The sequence below is a fragment of the Gossypium hirsutum genome, chromosome D10 (assembly GCF_007990345.1).
Source record: "Gossypium hirsutum isolate 1008001.06 chromosome D10, Gossypium_hirsutum_v2.1, whole genome shotgun sequence".
Lineage (NCBI taxonomy): Eukaryota > Viridiplantae > Streptophyta > Magnoliopsida > Malvales > Malvaceae > Gossypium > Gossypium hirsutum.
Genome location: NC_053446.1, coordinates 17,376,315 through 17,390,139, shown reverse-complemented (window position 1 = coordinate 17,390,139; position 13,825 = coordinate 17,376,315). Strand labels below are relative to the sequence as shown.

General features: G+C 31.9%; 1 protein-coding gene across 2 annotated transcripts; it reads right to left on the bottom strand.

Annotated features, from left to right (window-relative positions):
• Positions 1–1,072: 1,072 nt before the first annotated feature.
• LOC107914425 (40S ribosomal protein S6-1-like) lies at positions 1,073–4,651 on the bottom strand. Of its 2 annotated transcripts, none has more exons than XM_016843337.2 (7): positions 4,073–4,651; positions 3,922–3,975; positions 3,682–3,795; positions 3,489–3,602; positions 2,977–3,034; positions 2,786–2,894; positions 1,073–1,422 (listed from the first exon to the last, which is right to left on the bottom strand). In XM_016843337.2, exons 4-7 carry the CDS (start codon positions 3,578–3,580, stop codon positions 1,409–1,411), a joined length of 273 nt encoding a protein of 90 aa, XP_016698826.1. In that variant the 5' UTR covers positions 3,581–3,602; positions 3,682–3,795; positions 3,922–3,975; positions 4,073–4,651; the 3' UTR covers positions 1,073–1,408. The 2 variants fall into 2 exon arrangements, with proteins under 2 accessions (XP_016698826.1, XP_016698827.1); XM_016843338.2 differs by having other exon boundaries at positions 2,977–3,031; positions 4,073–4,647.
• Positions 4,652–13,825: the final 9,174 nt, after the last annotated feature.

The window sequence follows — 13,825 nt, the reverse complement described above, 5'->3', positions numbered from 1 at the left end:
TTGCCATGTATATGTCATTTTAGGTGATGTAGTGTTGGTACATTTGGTGTTGTGTTGATATGTGTTAATTAGATAATGTGTTAAAGCATGTTTGAACGCCCAAAGTGATATATGATGAATTGACCTCCACATGGTCAAGATATGGTATGCCTTGGAAAGGTTTTGAATAGATGTGCGTGGTTGATATATGGTTTGTATACATGTTGATTGTTGGAACCATCTAGATATGGTTAGATTTGTGTCATTTAAATGGCCTTGATGTTTGGAGTTGATATGGTAATTTGAAATGGTGTTTTGAATAACCAAATTGGTATGTTTGAATGTAATTTTGGCATGTGGCCAATTATTGTATAACTTGGTATAGAACTAAACTATATATATATGGATTAGTTATGGTTAATTATGTATAAGTTAGATATATGTATATTTGAGATGCATAATAACTATACGATAAAAGTTCAAACACTACACCAAATCAGGCTTTTAGCGGTGCTTTTTTAAGCGCCGCTAAAAGTAAAAGCGCCGCAAAAAATGCCGCTAATGACATTTTTAGAAATAAACGCCGCTAAAGAACAAGACCTTTAGTGGCGCTTTTCCCACAAACGCCGCTAAAGATCAAGACCTTTAGCAGCACTTTTCCCACAAACGCCGCTAAAGACCATGACCTTTAGCGGCGCTTTTCTCACAAACGCCGCTAAAGACCATGACCTTTAGCAACGCTTTTCTCACAAGCATGACCTTTAGCGGCGCTTTTTATCACAAACACTGTTATAGATCAAACCTTTAGCGGCGCTTCTCGCAAAAACGTTAAAAACATAACCTTTTAAAAAAATTATTTTAATCAAATAATATTTATTTTTATGATAAATATTATATTATGTTTTATTTTTTAAATTTGAACTTTAAATATACTTTTAAGGATAAATAAAAATATTATTTAAATTAAAATTTCTATGAAAACTTAAACTTTAAAACTAAATATAAAAATTAATGAATTTAGTTTTAGAATTTAAAATAATAAATTAATAACACAATTAAAATCCAAAAGTTAGAACTCAAGTTGTCGTAAATATTAAAGTAAAAATAAAAATTTAGAATCAAAACTAAAATAAATAATACATATGAGAAACAGACTGACTAGTTGAACCTGCCTATGACTATACACATCGCAAGAGAATTGAGTTCAAGCTCTATCAGCAACATCTTTAGTTTCATTGGCGCTGCAATTGGCACTCTTTTCCACCTCATTATTGGAGGCAAAGTCTATGTCATCTAGGACTTTGGTGAAGAATCAGAAATTCCAGGGTCTGCACAAGGCTTTTGCACTTCTATTGTTGTTGAAAACCAAGGTATACCTTGTTTAGCATTGAGCAAAATGTAGGCTTCCTGGGACAGCACAGCTTCTTCTTCAACACAAGTAACCTACAAAAGACAGAACATAACCATTATGCACTATTATTCTAAGTACCATCAAAATGTTATCGAGTATATTACAAGTTGACACTTAAATTTCAAACTTAGGATGGAAATTTGCAATATCATTGAAATTATCAGATCCAAATGCTTGAAGAACAAGCAAAATATTTAAAGCAGTGGGGAAACAGAACCCTCTGTAACTACCATCAGTGATGATAATGTATAAAGAATTTTCCATAATCTGTGAATATGGAAAGAAAAAGCTTCAATTTTCTTTCTTCAAAAGGAACTGTGGTGCATGGAACACCAGCTGAAAGACAGAAGGGCACTAGAGAGTAAGAAAGAGAGATGTATAAAGAATGAAATATTGTCTACACCTACTCAACTTCAACCATTTTTTTCTTTTTACACTAATTCATGCTGTATATGTAATTTTACAGTAACAAGAACACATAAATAAATCAAGAAAAAAAATATGTATAAGAAAATTGTTTGTTATCGTGTCATGACATGCTTCAGTTGAACTTCAGATTTCAGGAAGTTAGATTACCCCAAGGTGATTTCTATTACTGGTCTATACTTCGACAGACACTCTACTTACCATTGCATGCTGTAGCAATGCAGATTACCTTTTTTATTCCAAATATTATGAACACAATTAATCAGCATATTTTTTTATTCCTGAAATATTATTAAGAAAATATATAGCATTAGCAGCACAAATTCTTAGATTTATTCCTTCAGTACCATCCTGTAATTGAATAAATTTGTATTAATAAATAAACCAACCCTTCTAAACTCCTTGCTTTTCAAGTAATACACACCAATACATACATGGATGCCCAATTTGTATTTCACAAAATACAGGGACTCCACCCCTTTCAATGGATTACCTTCAAATTTTTTATAATTTTATAATTCAACTTTAATGTATTTTTTATATTTATATATTTTTACAAATCTAATTATATTTTTTTACATATTTTTACTATACAGGTGCACATACCTACAATGCAAATAAGGGACAAACTAAGTTTTTCCTTCTAAACAAAAAACACAAAAAAATCATAGAAAAAAATAAAAAGAAAGAGCCATTCGAAGGCCTAAAAAACTGTCCATGCGAAGGCCTATGGGTATCATCCATATGAACGTCACAAACTCGCTTAGAAGATTCAGAAAATAATGGCAAAACTATTCAGAAATGCCTGGTTATATCCTCTGAGCAGAAAAAAGTATCCCAACCGATTTAGCAAAAACTAATCATCATGGAGCATTCAATTCACATAATTTATAACTCATATAATCAAACACCATTCACATAATTTAACTCACATAATTCACATAATTTAACTCATATAATCAAACCAACCTCTGTGGAGCAAGAGACAGATACAACCAGGAATTAACACTCCCTGTTTCATTGGGAATCCCTGCTTATCACATCCTCCCTTGATTTTGAAAACATAGCCCTTGAATTCCTGCCAAAAAAGTAAAACGTCTTTTGTGAAACTAAGAACAAACAATAATACTCCATTGAATCCAATTTTGGAAAAAGCATACCTCTCCAAGAGCATCTCCGCTGACCTCTTGTGAGATTCTCTTGTCAAAAAATGCTCTGCTGTACAATATAAAAACAAGAAATCCATGGCGAACAAACGAGGCATAAGTAACCAAATGAGTTATACTGATTTTTTTGAAACATTTCTTTTGAAACATAAAAATATATTGATTTTTTAAAGAAAAAAAAGAAGAGAAGAGATTCTAACATATTGTAAAAAATCTACTATAGCAAATACAAGTAATTAAAACAAAATCATATTCATAAGATTTTAAAGAAATCATAACTCCACGTATTAAAAATGCCACAATCTGCAGACATAAATATGTTTTTCTATTAGTTCAACAGCATGGAAAAGAAAATAAAGAAAGAGCAAAGCAAAAGATACAACGATAAACTATGGAGCATAACTTGATTTAAGTAAAACAAATGCATATTATATATTCACAATTTATTATTCACCTCATAATCTGCCTCAGAATTTTGTTCATCAATACAGAACAAGAAGAATTACCTCAGACAAATGAGGATAAAGACCATTAATGCAACCTTCACCAACTGCGCCAAGAGCCAAAATAGCAGCTTCCGTATCTTTCCAGGCTTCATCACCAGTAGCAGCTAACTTGGCCTGAAAAAAATCAACATAAATATTAGATATAGATACAATTTCCATGCTCTAACTTTAACATCCCCAACAGGTAAGTTACCTGAATAATAGGCATCAAAGTTGGAAGAATTTCATTCCCGAACACATTTGATAGAACATCAAGAGCTACTGCACTGCATTTCCTTAAGTTCCATACATTGAATGAGTCATCATCCTATACCAAAATGATCACTTAAGAAAAAGTTCCACCGGAAAATAGATCTTTCTAAAACAAAAAGGGCTATAGAACTTATTTACAATATCTGATTGACTGGCACAAAAGGAGGAAAAAAATACTTACATCATCTTCCGCAGAACCATGAAATCGTGACGTATGAAATCGAGGTTTTAGGTCCTGAAGGGAAAATATTAGAGAGAACCACATTCAGCAAAATGCTGATGGTGAATACATTACGGAAAACTAAAAATGATTAAAAACAAATTATATCAACCTGATCTCTGTCTGAAAGAGACTCATCTTCCTACAATAAAGAGTAGAAACTTAAGTGCATGTTGCTATCTTTCCAAACACTCAAACAGTTTACACATCTCAAATTCAAGTCCAACAGAGTTCACTGAAATGCTGATCCTTAAAGAAAGCAGCACTTCAAAAAATAAAAAAGGGGTTACCGATGAATGTCATAAACCCTAATACTTCTATAAATTGTATATGCAAATCCTCATAGATACTGTAAAATAACATTCTATCTTAACCCTTTGTTTGGTCAGCAGGAAAATGCGAAACAAAAAGAAAATTAACGGCATTTCTAGGGTGAGGGGGACTTCGTCAATACAGTGACTTCGAAAAATAAAAACCCAAATAAATTTTCCTTTGGGGCACTTCTTCAATACAGTGACTTGAGGAAATAAAAAATTAGGAAGAAGAAGAAGAGATTTCTAGGGTGAGGGCTGTCGATTTGGGGAAATTGGGGGGAAAATAAAGGGAATCGAGGTAGGGGAGAAATGGTTTGGGAAAAATAAAATGGGGAAAAAAGAAGAAGAGATTTCTAGGGTGAGGGGGATCGATTTTCATTTGAAATTGTGCGGTAAAAAATATAATTAAAAAACGACGCCATTTTGCAAAAAGAATTTGTGCCGTTTGAAGCAAAAATGCCACTATTAACCTGATCATTAGTAGCGCTTCTTTAAAAACGCCGCTAAAGCTCTGAGTATTAGCGGCATTTTCTCAGAAACGCCGCTAAAGACCCAATCCTTAACGGCGCTTTTTAAAAAGTGCTGCTAAAACCCTGAGCATTAGTGACGCTTTTTCAAAAATGCCACTAAATTTAAAAAAACGACGTCATTGGGCTTAGGTTTTTTGCGGCGCTTTTTGAAAAATGCCGCTAATGCTAATTTTTAGCGGCGTTTTCCAAAAAGCGTCGCTAATACTCAATCTTTAGTGGCGTTTTTTTAAAAGCGCCGCTAGTGCTTGATTTTTAGCTGCGTTTTTTTATCCAAACGCCACTAAAAACGCCGTTAAAAGCCTGTTTTTGTGTAGTGAAATGGTAAATAAAAACGTATATTATAAATGGTCTTTTGATATGTTTGAATGTGGTGAATTGGTATAATTATTATAGATGACATGAATGGCTATTGGTGCTAGATATAAAATGGCATGTTTGGTACTTTTAGTGTGAAATTTGATAGGTAAACAAAGTGGTAAGTTATGACATAAGTTTAGTTATAAGTTAGTTGAACTTTTGTCCAATTTATGTTATGGATATACATGTTTAATGATTTTGATTGAGGCACTTTTTGGACACATTGGTTGTATGCTTATGTACCTTATCTGGATAGCTTGTTATAGCATGGTTTGGTGCACTTTGGAGTGCTTGATTACATATGGTAAATTGGTTATAGGTGTGTGCAAGAATGGGTGAGAAAAATGGCTTGGAAATGGCCTATTTTTCGTCCACATGGTCAGAGACACAGGCGTGTGTCCCCTGTAGGTTTTTAAAGGTTACATTTCAAGAGTTACAAGGCCTGGCACACGGGCTAGGACACGGTAGTGTGTCCCTATTTCAAATATCCACACGGCCTAAGAAACGAGCATGTCTCTCAACCGTTTCAATCACACGACCTGGTCACACAGCCGTGTGACCCCTACAATTTGAAGATTTTCATCTTTTTCTAAAAATTCTAAATGTTTTTTATTTAGTCCCGACTTGTTTCCAATGTGTTTTTGGGGCCTCAAGGGCTCATATAAGGAACATATGCATGTTATTGTTTGGTTTTGCTATGATTAGCGGTATGAATTAAAATGTTTAAAATTTTTGTTTGTTTTGAAATGTAAACATGGGTAATGCTCCGTAACCTTATTCCAACAACGAATACGGGTTAGGGTGTTACACAACACCATCCTAAACATGTCAAAATTACCACATTTCAAGCATCACATCCTAGCTCAACACTTACTAAAACATACCACATATTGACCATTCTCAATCCATTCAAAACATGCCATAAAGGACCTTATAAACATGCATAACAATGTGACCAAAAGGACTTACCTAAACAAACATTATAAGTTCATCAACCATACAAAAACATCAAAGCACAAATAAACCAAGTTACCATTTACATATTTATCAAAATCACCATTATACCACCCTATACATGCCATTATAAACCTTGTCCAAAATTCTTAAAAACTACCGAAAAGACTTCTAGATAGTGTGATAGATCTCCGACGAGCTTCCAAACCGATCGAGCTTCTGATAATCTAGAAAACAAAAGAAAAACAACTGCATAAGCAATGAATGCTTAGTAAGCTCATATAAACCAAACTTAACTTACCATATCATTTGCATAATATAAATCATAAGCACAAAATCAACCATAACCATAAGCTTGACATAAGCCTAACAACAACATCAAGTTCACAAGTTAGTACATTTGTTCATGTATATATGAAATCATCCATAGGATATGTGATTCATCATGTATAAACATAACATTTTTCACCTTCAATGTTCCATAATGTCATGATTCATTGTATTTACATACTTACCGTTTCATTTCCCTTTTATTTCCCATTGAACCATCTAGAATTACATCCGATACTTGGGAAAGCTCACACGAAGTGTACCTTTACATATAATCGTAACCTTTCCTTTACATCATTTCTCACACGAGCTGTGAAATGGGCCTACTCGCACGAGCTATGGGTCAGAATGTAAGCTACACGATGCTGCTCACACGAGCTGTGGAGAATCCACAACAAATGCAGGACCTCAGCCATCGGTAGGACATTCAAGACCAACATCCAAAATATGAAATCCCTAATGACATGCCATTTGTATATTAAGAATTCCTAAGGTTCAATCGGGACTCAATATTTGTCAATTCCTCATCGTATTGATATGTTTATTTATATATCGATCCATTTATATTAAAAATAACATAATAACATTCAATTTAAATCACACAAACACGATAACCTTTCATACGAACTTACCTAGATGACTAGGGGCGTAGAAGTTAGGTCGAACTAATATGAAGCTTTCGCCTTTCCTTAATTTAGGTCTGGTTAAGGTTTATCTTGATCTAAATAGATAATTATATTCAATTAAGTTCTTCAATTAACCTCAAACATCCATTTCAATCCATAACTCACATTTATACAAAATTACCAATTTGCCCCTAACATTTTAATTTTTCACAATTTAGTGTTTAAGCACGTAATTTGAAATCTAACCATTTTAACCCTCCACTCAAGCTAGCCAAATTTCATAGGGACCTATACCAACTCATTTAAACCAACATTTCACAATAAAACCCTAAAATTTATACCTTTAATTATTTAGTCCCTAATTCCAAAATTCATCAAAAAATCACTTAACAAAACTTGTTTATTTCTCAAAAATGACTCATAATCTATCATCTAACCTCACTACTCACTCAAAAAATCCATGGCATAACCTTCAACCTTTAACATTTTTACAAATTGACCCCCCAGGCTAGCTAGATTAAGCTAAAACGAACTTAAAAACATAAAAATAATTAAAAATAGAGTTCAAAATCATACCATGCACTAGACTATATGCTTGTCGAAACTTGTGCTCATCAATGGTTTTCTCTCCTTTTGAAAATCGGTTGAAGAAGAAGAAATAAAGATGATACATATTTTTCCATTCTTTTGTTTTAGGTTTTAATTACTCAATTACCATTTTAAAACTTTAAAACTAAAAAAATTTAATAAAACCATGCCATGCACATCCACTAATTCATTAAATAGTTATTTACCCTTCAAGTCCTTTAGTTTAAGGTTTCATAGCTATTTGACCCTTTTAAATAATAGAACTCAACTTTTCACCTTTTATGATTTAGTCCTTTTCACTTAATTAACCAATTAAACATCAAAATTTCTTACCGAAACTCTAATATGACCTTAATATAGTCCTGAAGACATTAAATTAATAATAAAACAATGACTAACTCATCAAAATTATGGTCCCAAAACCATTGTTTTGATATCACTAAAACCAGGTTGTTACAAAAGATTTCAGCCATGCTGTCGCTCGATTTCTTAAAGAATATAGAAACATTTTAAGTCACAGAGCATCTTCAAGCACACCTTGCTACCTAAACGAGTCACAAACCTCTAGAAAAATTCATAAATATAGTCTTGGATCTTCAGTGGGTAGTCCACCAAACTGTCTTACTATTTTTAACATCTAAAACATTATCAGTTTCAGCTTAATTTATTGTGTTTGTATTTGTGGTCTGACTATCCCTGGATTCAAGTCATCCAAAATTGGCACAACATGCTATCAAATTAGCCTATCTCGGTCATCTATCACCCCACGAACATGAGGATTAGCGCCCTGACCATTCAAATTATCATTCATACCAGGTATCACCCTACGAATAGGAGGATTAGTATCTTGCCATTCGAATTATCATTGAGACCAAGATCATTCTCATTCCTAGCCATTTTTTGTAATTCTTTCCACCTTCTTCGTAAAGTTCTTTTGATCTCTAGGTCAAAAGGATATTCTTTGTTAATAGGAATGTCTTTTCTCATGCACTAATGGCGAACCTGTAGAAATTAAAAATAACTAAGTTAAATAAAACTAATGGAATTAATTAAAATAACCAAACCAAATTATACCAAATTGTCGATCCCCGGCAATGGCACCATAAACTTGTCGCGTATGAATATGACATGAAAATTATGCAAGTATACACGTCAAATCTAGTAATAAAGTGATAAGTGAGATCGTTTCCATAGGGATCGAATTAGGTATGGAAATGTTCAAGTTATGATAATGATTAATGTTATGGCAAAATCGAGTTACGTACGCAATAATAAATTAAATTAATAAGGATGAGTGAGAAACGTATACTGACTTTATTGAAAAATGCTAAGGTAAAACAAGAATAAAAATACAATGGCAATTATGAGAATAATTACGTGAATAAAATGCGAGTGAATAAATAAATAACTAACAATGTTTTGGCAAAGATACTGCAGCAATGGATTGAAAGCCTGCGACGTTGATTTGGAAGGTTGGGACTACTAAGAATCTACCCTTACTTTTAGTAATGCCTCGGCATAATTGTACTTAATCTATTGCTCAAAATAGACCTAAAGTGACCTGCTTCTTTTGAGAGTAAGGTCTCAAGTTACCTGGCATGTGTCTATTGGCCTTATCACGATACCCTGCACTATTTTGTCTTCATTCTATACAAATGTTGCTCTATGCCTAGAGTCTACTGTGAGTATTAGGTTGAATACGCACTTGTATCATTCAATTTTGGTCCAACTAATCCAACCTTTTCAGAATTCGATTCAGTTTATGGGCATGTTGCACAATCATTTATGTCTAGAGAATATACGCATACATTTAGAAAAAAACAATTAAATGAAATAGTAGATTAAATAAATTATATGCTTCAACCATTATAGAAAATAAAAGTTTTCATTGTGTAATCACAACCCTATAAGATTTAACTCATAGATTGGTGGTTAAAATTCAAGTTTGAAATAACATCCAACATCGTTTTGAACAAATTAATTCAAGGAAGAACAGATTAAGAAATAAAGTAAGAACTTAGAAAAATGATTGTTGCCAAGTCAATCTGCAATCCAGTAGCACAGTGTCCTATGGTGGCTAACAAGGACTGCCTTTGGGTTCCTCTTTCCCATCTCTACTCAGCCACTACCCTCTATTGTTGCTTTCGACTCTCTTTCCCCTTTTTTAGGGCTTCCTCATTTGGGTTTTTATAAGCATTTCGTCCTAAGGTAACTCCAACAACCCATGATATCCTTTCCTCTTTTTTAGGTAGATTTTTTTGGTACAAGTAGAGTTGGGAAGAAACTGGTATACGCTGAATGTTGACTCGCTCATCCTTCTAAATTGTCATGGCATTCAAGGTGGCAAACTGTCCAACATTTTGCCTCGACAAACCTTTACTCCTTTATTTCTTTCTCCCCAGCCTGCACATGCCAAACCACCAAACACAACCCTTCCACACGTAATTAAAAGTATCTAATATGTAAACACAGTCCATGCTCCTAATGCAAATGATAAAAATACTAATAAGATGTCCTAAAATGCCACTAAGTGTACCTAAGTACAAACATTTAACTAGGTCTAAAGGCATGAATTATAACTATTTTCAAGAGTTATCAATTATAACATCCATTTAATGTGTCGTTGCAAAGGTATGCTTGATAACAAATTTACCAATTGATCTTAGACTTTAGACATTGTATTCTAGATAGATACAAATAGGGAGTTCAAATATTGCAGGAAGCCAAAAAGAATAAAAATGGAACGGCTTCTCATGCAGACTGGTGTAATTATGATGATCTCAACGAGTATTTCTGGTAAGTACGGTTTTAATATAAAATTTTAATTGGTTTCTACTTTGTTTTTCTTTTTTTTGATTAATGACAAATTTGGTCACTAGCGTTTACATGTTTTATCAAAATGACCCTAATTGTAATTTTGAGCTTTTTTGGCCATCAACCTTTTATTATTTTCTTCAAATTGCTTTTTTAACAGATTTGATGAAAGTACAATTTAAAAAGTTAACGGGGTGATGTGTAATTTAATTTGTGAAATATTTTTAATGTGATGTAATTTATTACTTAAATAACCCAATAAAATAATTACATATGAAAAATAATAAAATAAATAAATAATTCTTGAAGTTAAAAAACAACTCTTAATTTAAAGAAAATAAACACAATTATCTAAAAAAAGGTTTCAAAATGAATGCACACATTTAGTATTTTCCGTTTGATTTATTAATTATCTTTGTGAAACCTCTCAGTAAACAAACATATGCATTCATTTTATGGAGTTTTTATATAGGTAAATTGAAATCTGGTCCAAAAATTTTGGTGATTTGATAGTTAATTAAAGAAAAATGACTCAACCATAAAAGTTACAAAAGTCAATCGTTATTAGTTTAAAAGGGTTAATTGATTATAAAAACATAATTTGATGGTTTTAAATCATAAATAAACATTATTACTAGATAGTGGACGGTTATGAATGAAATAATAATAATAATAATATATATGTTATTTTTTATATTAAAATGTTAATTAATTTATAATAAAACAAAAGAAACGAAAAACATTACCATTTTTTTGGCATCTTCCTCTTAAAAATTGAATTCTCCATTTTTTTGGAAGGAAGATTTGGTCCATACTTCAAATCTCTTGCATGGTATGTGTTTTGAGTCTATTTTTAGTTATTTTTATGTATTTGATATTTGTGTCTTTTAATCTAGATAACCCAATGACTAATTCATAAAATTGTTAAATGTTTTGAATTATGTCATTGATGATTTTATGATTTTTTTTAATTTTAATAATAGACTTATAATCTTGGTTGTTAAATAGAACTATTTTGTAAAGCGATTTTGGTTAGTTTTAAGTTTAAATACTACATTGAGAAAATAATAAATTTAGCCTGAAATTATTGTGAAATTTCAACAATTTTGGGTTGTATATGTTTAATTAAAAATTCAGCTAGCTTGGTTTTAGGCCTAATTGTGATAATTATAAAATTTTTGATTTTAAGGACTAAATTGAATAAAAGGTAAAAGTTTAGGGTAAAAGTGTAAAATATTGATAAAGAGTTATATATGTGAATTTAAGTGTTTTAAATTATTTGAATTGATTAATTGAATGGAAATATTATATTTAGATCTAGAATCAATCAGTTGGTTGATAATTTGGGGAAAGAAAAAGTCGTCAAGTAGTCGTTGTTGAAGTGTTCGTAGCTATTGTGATTAGGTAAGTTCGTAAATTAGTTAAACTAATTAGTTGTTGTTTTTGTGATATAATATCTATCTATATATGTTGTGATTGAGTTCATTTACTTGTTAAATGGTAAGGGATGGAATGGACTAAGTTGTAATGTTAATTAAATTAAAGGTTATGTTTGAAAATGGGAAACTAAATGGATGAATTCTTGTGATGAAATAATGTGTATATGACTAAATGATATAGATGTGTAACACGGCCTGTATGAACCTCATGAATGCTAAGGATACAAATGACATGTCATTAAGGTTATTTACCGATTCGAGTGCTGTTCTTGGATGTCCTACCGATGGCTAAGGTCCAGCATTTGTTGTGAATTCTCCACAGCTCGTGTGAGCAGCATCGAGTAGCCTAACATCTCAACCTACAGCTCATGTGAGCAGACCCATTTCATAGCTCGTATGAGCAATTACACTTACAGCTTTTGTGAGCATTATTCCCATGTATCCAATGTTATTTTATTATGGTTAATCGAGTGGAAAATGAATATATAAAATGATTATATGAATCAATTATATGGAAAATGATTATATAAAATGATTATATGAATTGGTTATATGGAAATAGTTATGTGAATTATGTATATGAAATGTTTATATGGATATATATGTAAAAAGGGACATTTGAAATGAATACTTGGAATGAAAATGTGAAATGTTAAGTGAATATGAGATTATTAAATTAAGCTTTGAATGTGTTTACTTGTATATGTTCTATGACATGAAAAAGTTACACGTTTTCGTATATGTGAATTTACTAACCTTATGAGACTTGTGATATATATAGACAATTAAATGAACTCATGATCTTGATTATGATTTTTATTATGAAAGGTTTAGGTTAAGTCTTTTCTGGTAAGTTACAATTTACATTCAATATGAACTTACTAAGCTTTACACAAGCTTACCTTGTTTTGATTTTTTTCCTTGTAGATCATCAATTTCAAGCTGTCGATTGGATTGCTTTTGGAGATGACACTATCTAGCAACTTGTTTAATAATTAATTATTCACTTTGGTCCGGTTATAAGTGGCATGTAAATAGGGTTTTGTTGTATATATATGCTATGAGTATTTCGTTATGTTTTGAGCCTTCTGGTATATGAACCACTGTAAAGATGGTAAGTTTTAATGGTTGTGTTGATGAATGTAATGGTGTAAATCTATTTGGTGTTGTTTGTGCTATTTAGGTAAAGAAATGTGTATAATTTTTGGTTTTTTGGTGAACTTAGTTTATGAATGTGAACATGATATTATGACAATAATTTTGATAGTTGAATAAGTAATGAATTTTTAATTTGTATGCTTGCCTTGTGCTTTAGTGATGAAATGGTCATTTTGTTTTAGGTAACTTGGTGAACTTTGAATGATGTTATGCTAGCAATTTGGGTAATGGTGTTATGTGTGTAATTGGGTATTGAATTCATGGAATGGAAGGTATGGTTAACTAATGGTTGATGTTTGAACAATCTTTGTTTAAACATTTGATTTTGGTGTCAATGAGGGTATATTGATTAGGCACTTAGGTTAAATGTTTTTGGTATGTTTAAATGTGTTTTGAATAGGTAAAAATGGTTGGAAATGGTTTGGCTTGAGACCTAAAAAATGGTTGTTAAAATGGCTTATTTTTTAAGTTATTTTAGGTGCACATGGCCTAGGACACGGTTTACCACACAGTCGTGTGTCACACACGATCACTTCACATGGCCGTGTGTCTTAATGATTTTTGGTATAGGTTTGTCCTCACGGTCTCAAAGAGTTACACGGCCTGGTGACACGACCATGCAACCCTAAGTTACACAGATTCAAGTTATTACACGGTTCATGTTTTTAAGCCACACGATTTGGGCTATGTCACATGGCCATGTGACCCTTGTTTTCAATTTTTGTCATATTTTTCTATTTTTTTTCAAATTAGTC

What these genes read in the sequence shown, in the direction of transcription:
- LOC107914425 (XM_016843337.2), bottom strand. Translation starts at nt 3,580, where the DNA reads ATGAAGCCTGGAAAGATACGGAAGCTGCTATTTTGGCTCTTGGCGCAG. An exon ending in TTTATCCTCATTTGTCTGAG is followed by an intron (nt 3,035 to 3,488) that starts GTAATTCTTCTT and finishes TATATTGTACAG; the next exon opens with CAGAGCATTTTTTGACAAGA. An exon ending in GCGGAGATGCTCTTGGAGAG is followed by an intron (nt 2,895 to 2,976) that starts GTATGCTTTTTC and finishes CTTTTTTGGCAG; the next exon opens with GAATTCAAGGGCTATGTTTT.